Source organism: Carlito syrichta, unplaced genomic scaffold, assembly GCF_000164805.1.
Source record: "Carlito syrichta isolate Samal-C Ts95f unplaced genomic scaffold, Tarsius_syrichta-2.0.1 Scaffold301908, whole genome shotgun sequence".
Classification (NCBI taxonomy): domain Eukaryota; kingdom Metazoa; phylum Chordata; class Mammalia; order Primates; family Tarsiidae; genus Carlito; species Carlito syrichta.
Genome location: NW_007246004.1, coordinates 35,789 through 46,262, shown reverse-complemented (window position 1 = coordinate 46,262; position 10,474 = coordinate 35,789). Strand labels below are relative to the sequence as shown.

General features: G+C 41.7%; 1 protein-coding gene across 1 annotated transcript in view; it reads right to left on the bottom strand.

Moving 5' to 3' along the window:
• Positions 1–1,699: 1,699 nt before the first annotated feature.
• The window catches only part of TMEM212 (transmembrane protein 212), a 15,549-nt gene continuing 6,774 nt past the window's right edge, over positions 1,700–10,474 (bottom strand). Inside the window, exons 2-4 of the mRNA XM_008055649.2 lie at positions 8,547–8,606; positions 7,017–7,340; positions 1,700–1,777 (exon numbers count right to left, since the gene is read on the bottom strand). Of these exons, the coding sequence (XP_008053840.1) occupies positions 1,700–1,777; positions 7,017–7,340; positions 8,547–8,606 (462 nt within the window). The remainder of the gene's footprint in view (positions 1,778–7,016; positions 7,341–8,546; positions 8,607–10,474) is intronic.

Here is a 10,474-nt window from a genome sequence, read left to right as displayed (position 1 = left end):
CCGGGCTGGTCTCGAACCTGCAGGCTCAGGCAATCCACTCACCTCAGTCTCCCAAAGTGCTGGGATGACAGGCTGAGCCACTGAGCCCAGCCAAAGGTATTTTATGTGAAAAGACTAAATTGACTGCAAGTCAAGAGGAAAATGTGTTGAGGCTCATGACAACGTGCAAAGCAAAAAATCAAAAACTGTTTTCGGATACTGAGCCCTCCCTACCTACTACTTCCTCTTTGACAAAATATCAGACCTGCTTTAATACACTGCAATAAACCCGTTAGTCTCCTTTCCTCTCTCAGTAAGTTGCTATCGCTCTTGGTGCGGTCCCACGGGTGAAGCGAAATGCAAATATCTTGGAAAAATAGCTTCCACTTCTAAAATGTGGAAGTTAATTTTTGTATGTGAAAAGCCTAAGAAAGATGTTCAAGAGAAACATGATGTTGCAAATCTCTTGAATCAGGAGGGACTCAGGGTAGCTGATACACCCCTGAGAATGGTGACTGGCTGGTGGCGTGAGTCTGCACTTCAGTGTTGATGAGACCTGGAGCCTAGCTCTTGGTTCTCCACGATGTCTCATTGTGCTCATTTGAGATGGCCATGATGAGCTTCAGATGTTTTGAGGAGTAGAAGAGGCAAAATGCTCGATGAGTAGCAGCTGCCCAATAGATAGCACCTGCATTTATTCTCCTGTTACCCTGGTCTATGTCACTATCATTCTAGAGAAAATAAAGTGATGACAGAAGTGGTCATGCCCTTCATTGCGATTATTTTTCTGGATTCCAATTTCTCTACTGAGAGCCACATAATAGAATTCGTGAGAAAGAAACATGGCGGATCCTTACCGTTCCATGTCTTGTGTGAGAGCGACTTGGAACTGCCCGGGGAACTTGGTTCCCAGAGCACCAGAAGATCTCACTATTGCCTAATCCAAGGCCTCAGACCTTTTCAAAGCACATGTCTGTTGCCAGCGATTGAGCATAATCCCCTGGAAGACCCGAGGCCAAGACTTGCTGCCAAGTCTTCTCCCGGTTGGGGGAAGAGGGCCCTCCGCTGACAAATATTCAGCCCCATTTGTCTTTGAATTACACTTAAAACTTGACCTATCACTCTTATGGGAAGCAAACATTTCTGAATTCATTGAAAAAAGTAAAAGCACTATATCACATGACAGGGAGAAATAGTTCCTTCCCCTTTCATTAAAAAGACACACACACAGCCAGGCTTGGTGGCTCAGCCTGTAATCCCGCGCCTTTGGGAAGCTGAGGTGAGTGGATTCCTGAGTCCGCGGGTTTGAGACCCGCCTGGGCAACTTGGTGAGACCTCATCTCTACAATAAATCAAAAAATCAGCCGGGCGTGGTAGCGCGCGCCTGTAGTTCCAGCTACTTGGAAGGCTGAGGCGGAAGGATCGCCGGAGCCCAGCAGGTCGAGGCTGCCGTGGCCGGGAGCGGCGACTGCACTCTAGTCTGCGCCACAGAGTGAGACTCCAACTCACAAAAAAAAAAGACACACACACACACACACAAAACACAAGGTAATGAAAGGAAAACAGATGCAGCCGTTCCACTGCGTGGAGGGCACAGCAACTGCGGGGGACAGCTGCAATGTGTCTCGCGTCCCGATTCTCTCCTTCTCCATCCCTTATTCCTTATTAGACCGAGAGTGTAGACAATCCTGCTCTGGTGGTTTAATCTTCGTTCCTTGCCTTAACTGTGTTGCTGTTGGCCCCTGCACGGGTCCTGCAGCTGGTGGGGTCTCTCCAGCCTCTGTGCTGATCTAGGCCCCTAGCTCACCCTCGAGGCCCTGGTCGTCGCAAGGACTCACACACCCCTCCGTAAGTGTTGACCAAAGTCATCAAACCCCTCATGCCTCTTTCCAGCATTTCTCACTGGGCTTTTGTGTGGATACCAACTGACCTTCACTGTGACATTTAGCAAGATGGCCTGGATTCCACTAAAACAAGGCAGCACTGGGAGCTCTGGATGGATGTGGGGCCCCTTCGGAGGTGCTCGACTCACTTCTGAAAACATGTTTTTGAACTTACAGGAAAAACTCTCAGAAGTGAATATTTTTTATTATAATATTGACTATCACACTTAGAAGTAGTCATTGACTTTGTTCTACAGTTCTTTGCTATTCAAAAGCTACCATTTTCCCAAACTTTTTTTCAAACCATCATATTTTTTTTTTTTTTTACAAATCTTCATGACTCTTGAATTTTCTGATATGTACTAAATTTACATAAGAGGATATTAATTTTTCAGGTGACACTTGAACGTGCAGTCTTTTAAAGCATTATCAAGGTTTTGTTTACATGGGAAAGGAGATTAAGTCAGTGGCATACTTCAGAACACATTCTAGTTTTTCATGAAAATTTTAAAACATTGCTTATCCCTTTTAGCATGTGGGGAGTCTAACAACATAACTGTATGTGGTTCATTAAATGTAGACTTGCCAGTTAGAATTCTGTATCTGAACAAATTATCCACTTTTCCTTTTAAGAGCGTTGTGTGTTTTCTAAGATTCTAATAAGTAATGCACTTAGTTAACTGTTTGAAATTGTGCCTCATGTAGCTGAGATTTCTACATGGTAGCAAAGGTTTACTCAGGCTGCATGCGTGCTCCAGGGGCTTGGGCAGTGGTATATATTAATACAGGCCATCATGTCCCTTATGTCATCCACTCATCCTCACGAATGACATATGACCTGTTGCCACTGTGAATTAAGTGGTGTCGAGTCACCCAAAACTACTCACCAAGGAGACGCTGATTATTAAACTCATCTAGAAATTTCTCCCAAGTTAGCATATTTCATGCAGATGGGGAAACTGAGACTGTCCAGAAGTGAAACTAAGAGAGTCTTACGCTAGGAAGACCATTTGTTTTTTCAGGTACGGTTCTCAAACTTCACTGGCTATCCTCACTTCCTGGAGTCTGTATAAAAATGTGCATTCTGTGCCTCCAGCCCCAGGTTTGCTGACGTCCTGGGACCCAGATGGCACCCAGAAATCTGGTTTAACAAGAACCCTGGGTGATTCTGACATTACTGGGCACCCTAAGAAACTGTGTGTAGTTGTGCTGGTCCTGTACCTGGCCGAGAAGTCACATACCAAGCGGCTGTGTCCTGAGCGAGATGGGAAAGGCAAAATTGGAAGCTGGAGAACTTGCTTCTGAACGCAACTCGCCTCTGTTTTCAATCCAGTTTCTCTCCCCAGGCGTTTCAGGTGGCCTCACGGTTGAAAGTGCACGGAGTGAACTTACTGCATCTGGCATGTATTGTTTCCTTCTCCCCACTCTCCCACCCCCCTCCCACATTAAGCCTTGGTGTTCTGAAGAAGGTGATGGCCAGATATCTGATCAACTGTCCATGCTGGGAGTCACAACAGCCAGCACGTCAGTGCATAGTGCTCCTGGGCATGCATTTCTTTTAACAAGGGCTGCCGAAAGGGTGGACGTTCACTACGCAGAAGAAATCTCAAAGACGAGACGTACAGATGCCCTGGCAGGACGGATGGCAGGTGATTTTGGTTTGCTTGCCTCAGTGCTTGGCAAGCTTCCTTTGTAAAATCAACTCTGCCCCTAAGAATGCACAGGATTTCCTTTGCAGACTTGTGTAGAAGTTGAAGAGGACAAAATTGACCACAAAAGGCATCAGGAATGCCAAATGTTCGTGTTCCAGCTTTGCTGGTTGGGGTGGATAGGATCAATCTGAAAAAAAAAAAAAAATTGGCTAACGCTATTCAAATTAACTTAATCCTAATGTGATACCAATCTCAATCATCAAGCCAGCAGGAGAGTTTGCAGTAGGAAATATCTCTTTCCAAGGCAGGCTGTTCCACCCACACCACATCAGAATCAGCATCGGCCAAGGGAATTTAGAATCAGGTCACTTGTGCTCTTGTCCCAAGGACACTGCCCCGGCCCTCCTAAACCTTCAAGGCCAGGAATGAGAAGGGCTAGAATGAACCTGGCCTGATTAGGAGAAACAGCTCTGGTTCTGAATCAGGCCCTGCAACTCATAAGCTATGTGATGTTGGACAGGTTATATAAACTCTTTGGCCTCAGTATTCTATCTGTAAAATAGGGAAGTACTGACACATAGTAAGAACTCTTTCTTTATCATATTAGGAGTGTTATGGTTAGCCCCTGGAAAGAGAAAGGCTTGATATTGGGCAACACCAGCCTCTCTGATGGAATGGAATAGAAACAGTGGACGAATTTTCTCTATGTGTTTTCAACCACAGAGCATCGGTACCTGTCTGAATTCATGGGATAGATAGAAGCCAAATGAAGGGATCTGTATTCTATTCATCTTAAAAATATTAAATATATTACCACATCGACTTCTGCAAAAAAACTCTTAATATTTGCTTTCATTAGTAATTTTTATTGTGTAAAATTTAAGTGGATAAAGCAAACCATCAAATTTATTCCAACATTGTGAACTGCAAAATAGCATTGCAATGCATTATGCAAAAGTTTAGCTTTAAAATTCGAGGCTGGTTTATCTTAATGTATGTTTTTCCAGGGGAAAATAATGCTATATTCTTCTGACCTCTTATACTTAGAGCAAGATAAAAGGATGCAGATACATTATTCATAAAAATCCAGTGTTTCTTTCACTTTATTTTAAAAATATATTTTATTTGTTCTCAGCTTTAATGAGGTATAATTGACAAATATTGTATAAATTGAATATGTATACTGAGATATTTTACATACATATATAATACAAAATGTTTATCACAGTCAAGTTATTGAACACATCTATCTTTCGAATGTGTATGTGGTGAGAACACAAGATCCTACTCTCACAAATTTCAAGTATATGATATAGTATTGTTAACACAGTCACCATGCTGTATACCAGATCCCCGGATTCATCTCATAACTGGAAGTTTGTACCCACTGACTAATCTCTATTTCCCCCTTCCCTCAATCCCTGACAATAATCTTACTACTCTGTTTCTGTGAGTTTCAATTTTTTTTTTTAGATTCCACATATTAAGTGAGATCTTACAACAGTTGTCTTTCTGTGTCTGACTTATTTCACCTAACATAATGCCCTCAAGTTTCATCCATGTTGTTCCTTTTGTTTTTAAGGATGAGGACTACTTCATTGTGTCTATTTTTCTATCCACTCACCTGTTGACAGACACTTGGCTTGTTTGATGGCTTAACTATTATGAATAATGCTACAATGAATATGGAAAGGTAGATAAGTCTTTGAGACATATACATTTTTTGCTTCCTTAGGTTATATACTCAGAAGTGGGATTGCTGAATTGTGGGGTAGTTCTGTTTTTAATTTTTTTGAGAAACCACCATACTGTTTCCAATAATGGCTATACCAACCTATATTCTCACCAGCAGTGCACAAGGGTTCCTTTTTCTCCACAACCACAGCAACTCTTATCTCTTGCCCTTTCGATGATGGCAATTCTAATAGGTGTGAAGTAATATCTCATTGTGGATTGGATTTGCAATTCCCTGATCAGTGATGTGGAACATCTTTTCATGTACCTCTTGGCCACTTGCATATCTTCTTTGGAAAAAAGTCTACTCAGGTCCTTCATCCATTTTAAAATCAGATTACTTATTTTTGCTATTAAAATGTATGAGTTCCTTTTATATTTTGAATATTAACTCTTTGTCAGGTATATGCTTTGCAAATTTTTCTCCCATTCTGCAAACTACCTTTTCATTTTGTTGATTGTTTTCCTTGCTGTGCAGAAGCAAAGACGTAGTCTCACCGTTTAGTTTTGCTCTTGTAGCATGTAATTCTCGTGTCACATTCAAAAACTCATTGCCAAGACAAATGTCAGGAAGCATCTTTCCTATGTTTTCTTCTCGTAGTTTTACACGTTAGGTCTTACATTTAAGTCATTAATTCATTTCAAGTTGATTTTTGTAAGTGGTGAAAGATCAGGGTGTAAGTTCATTCTGCATGTAGATATCCTGTTTTCCCAATACCATTGATTGAAGATGCTATCCTTTCCTCATTGTGTATGCCTGGCACCCTTGTCAAATATTACTTGATTGTATATGCATACATTTACTTCTGGGCATTCTGTTGTCTTCCTTTGGTCTATTGTCTGTTTATGACAGTATAATTCTGTTTCATTACTATAGCTTTGTAATATGTGATGTTTTTAGCTTTGTTCTTTCTCAAGATTGCTTTGGCTATTCGTGGTCTTTTATGGGTCTATACACATTTTAGGGAATTTTTTTCTATTTCTGTGAAAAATTCCACTGGAGTTTTGATTGGAATTGTGCTGACTCTGTAGATTGCTTTTGGGTAGTGTGGGCATTTTAACATCTCATATTCATGAGCCATGAATATGGGATATCTTTCCATTTAATTGCGTCTTTCATTAATATTTTGTAATCCTTCACGTCCTTGATTAAATACTTAAGTATTTTATTCTTTTTCCTGCTATTACAAATGAGATTGTTTTGTTAGTTTCTTTTTCAGATTGTTTGTTGTTCATGTATAGAAACATAAAGTATTTTTGCACATTAATTTTATATACTGCAACTTTGCTGAATTTGTTTATTAGTTCTAACATTTTTTGGTGGAGCCTTTAGAGTTTTCTATATGTAAGATTATGTCATCTGCAAACAGTAAATTAAGTTTTACTCCTTTCTTTCTGATTTGGATGACTTTTATGACTTTTTTTTGTCTAATTGCTTAGGTTAGGACTTTCAGCATTGTGTTGAATAGAAGTGGTGAGAGTAGGCACCTTTGTCTTGTCCTATGAATAGTTTTTTAAATTGTGGGTTGGGATACAGATTGTCTGGTGCTACCTACACTGTCATACCTTTGGTTATAACATCAACACATTTCCACTTATTTATTCAAAAACAATTATTGAGTACCTATTATGTGCCAGACCCCAGATTGCATGGACATGTGGGATATAGTGGTAAACAACAGAGAAAGATCAAGTATTCATATACCAGACCTTTCATTTTAGCATCCAGGATGGAACAAGGACCTGTTCCCCTCTTGTTGAAACTTACGTTCACATGTCCGCTTCGGATGAGTCTTGCCGAAAGCTTGACGAACACTGTCAGGGACGTGCAGAGCAGGGCAAGGCTCAAGCACAGGTCGAGGGCTTGAAGCGTCAGGTGGTACTCTTCATAGTGTGGGGGGTCCACACAAACTGATTGGAACTTTGCATATGGAAAGGGAAAGGCCACTGCATGACCAAGGTAGTTGGTCCCTGCAATCCCCGAGAATGAGTAGAAGCAATATGGACCCAGGAGAGCAGATGCCAAGGCTATTGCAAAGTGAAGTGGGCATCCCATCATGCTCAGAATCACAAAGGTGAAACTAGCTTCCCACTGAAAATAAAGCAGAAACAAGTAGTTACTTTGAGGATGAGATATTTCAAAAGATTCTTGGCAATATGAAGACGGAAAGACATGCTGGGTGCTAATCTCTCCTACTGGGAAATTACTGAGAAATGGATCACAACTCTCTTTGTAAGCCCTTATGTTTTCCTCTTCAGTTGACACCATAGGAAACTAGCATTATCTGTCAACTGGGGTGAAGATAAAATCAATTCAGGTCAACAAACATTTATTTATTTACTTATTTCCCATCATGTGTAGAAAACTGATCTGGGTCAGGAAAAGCAAACATGAGTAAACAGAATCCTCACTCTAGGACCCTGGTACTCCGGGTGTGGTCCCTGGTCCTGTTACACTGACATCCCCTGGGAGCCTAGCAGTAATGCAGAATCTCGGCTCTCACCCAGGTCTATGGAATCATTTTAGCCAGATCTCCAGTTGATTCACATACACATTAAAGACTGCCTTAGATATGGAAGTAACATCTATAACCAGATATCGTAGTCTTTCTATACCAGGCTGTTATCTGGCTCTATACCGTTGAAAAACAAGCTATCATAGACTTGTCATTCTTTTTTAGAGGGAGAGGTAACAGGGCGAATGGAAGTAGCGTCAAATTAAAGAGTGGAGACTTCAAAATGCATTATTAGAAGCAGAGGTTTATTCCTTCAAAATGAAATGCAGGAGCATTAACGCTGGTTCTGTCCTCCTCAAATACAATAATAATCACAGGAACTTATAGAAAATATTTGGAGCAGGAATCAGATAAAAATTATTCATGCCGGGCTCGGTGGCTCAGCCTGTAATCCTGCGCCTTTGGGAGGCTGAGGTGAGTGGATTGCCTGAGCCTGCGGGTTTGAGACCTGCCTGGGCACCGAGACCTCATCTCTACAATAAATCAAAAAATCAGCCAGGCGTGGTAGCGCGCGCCTGTAATTCTGGCTACTCGGAAGGCTGAGGCGGAAGGATCGCCAGAGCCCAGCAGGTGGCCTGGAGTAGCCACTGCACTCCAGTCTGGGTGACAGAGTGAGACTCCAACTCAAAAAAAAAAAGTTATTCACTTAAAACATAGTTTATTACTAAAATTCATCATAGCAAGGCATCAATTAGACCAAATTCAATTATTATTAGAAACAATACTTTCTGTTCCATCCTTCAAGCCCTCTTTCCCATCCTCCTTGCCATCTATATATTCACCAGGTGTCTGTGGGTCCACGCTTTGTAAGCCAGTAGTAGGAGTGCCCCTGCCGTGATGGCCTGTGAAAAGAAAATGGACAATAACATCCAGGATAGACGGTACCTCTGGAAAGAGTTCAATCTGTCTCACAGTTTGACAACTTTATCATGAATTAGAAGGAATAGAAAATGACTAAATGGATTTACAGCCTTGATTTTCTCCTCATTCAAAGAAGAAACTGTGATGACAATGAGGAAAGGAAGCCATTAGTGTCATAAAGACATGATTCACACATACTCATTTTTCAATTCTCGATGCTGCCTCTGCCATCACAATCATAACCTCCACTACTGATAAGGTGTCACCACAATAAAAGCTTGGCTTTATGACCCTTGCCATATGTTTCATTTTGATTAATTGTCTATTGTTCATCTTTCTCACAAATTGCTAAAATTGCAGATGGGCGGGACCGGAAGGAAAACTTGTCGCAGAACCCTGAATAACTCTCTCAGCAGTGGCATTATCTTTTGCTATTTGCTTTCTTTTGAGATTCCACAGCTTCAGTCTGCTGGCAGGATACAAATACATGATCTCTGTTTTTCAAGTTACAAAGATTATCATTAGAATGAATGTATGATGTGACACTGATTGTTTTGGGGGCAGTGGCATCTGGCCTTTCAAAGAGAGTTCTTCTTTATAGTCTCTGTTGAAGGATATGCCCCAAAGTGCCAAAGGAAAATAGCCAAAAGAAGGAGAAAATGGTGTCACCAGAATTGAGCAATAGATAATGAAAAAAAAATCTATGGGCTCTTTGTTTCAGCACTGGGTAAGATGTGGTCACTGAGACTGGAAATCGCTTATTTGCAATCCATATAAATCATTTATTCTTGGTTAAGAACAGTTTTGAGGTGGAGAGAGAAAATCAGGAAGAGATGTGCCTAAAACAAGATATAGAATGTGGACAGGTCTAAAAATAGTACAGTTTGGTTTCAAACAGAGAAATAAGCACAAATGTAAGTATACAATCAACAAACTCAAGGGAGCATCAGTGCTTTGACCCACGTGGTTTTGCAGAATGCTGCTTTCGCAGCAGCTGGAGCTGGCACACTTACTGTTTTGAGACTTAGCTTTTCATTTTCCTGGCATATCTTATTTTGAATGTTGGATTTAGAGAATTTGAGACAGAGGAAAACACACACACACTCTCTCACATACACACACACACACACACACACACACACACACACACACCCCACATTTCTCATGTAGCTGAGCCTAAAATTCCTGAGTTGGCATCATCACACCATGAAACTCCCATGGATCAAAGCAGAACCATCTGCAGTCAGAAGAGGCTGCTGACTTGCTTCTGCGAGAGGACAGTTTCTATGGGATTCTGTGGGGGGTTGAGCCAGCGTAAACAGCACACTAAAACAGGAGAATCGTCGGAGCACTGTCACACAGAAGACATAGAGTGAGTCTGGGCTAGTCTCTGCATTCAGAGGCCTGGCATCAATGGACACCTCACTCCTCTGTGGAGAGAGAAATACTGGAGCAGGATGAAAGTGAAGGAGACGGGCTCATGTCCCTCCACTGGTTTAACTCTGAGGAGCTGACTGACATGGTCAGAAACCTGGATTCCAGGTTGCCTTAACTGCTTTGGCCTAGGCTGATTCTTTCCCTTCAAAACTTGGAAAATGCTGCAGCATTTCAGTTGCCTGCTATTTCAGCTGTAGCTGCCAGCTTGAATTTTGTTTTGTTTACACAAAACTTTGAAAAAGACTTTTCTTTTTTTTTTTTATTTTTTGAGTTGGAGTCTCACTCTGTCGCCCAGACTGGAGTGCAGTGGCTGCTCCCGGCCACCACAGCCTCGACCCGCTGGGCTCTGGCGATCCTTCCGCCTCGGCCTTCCGAGTAGCCGGAATTACAGGCGCTCGCTACCACGCCTGGG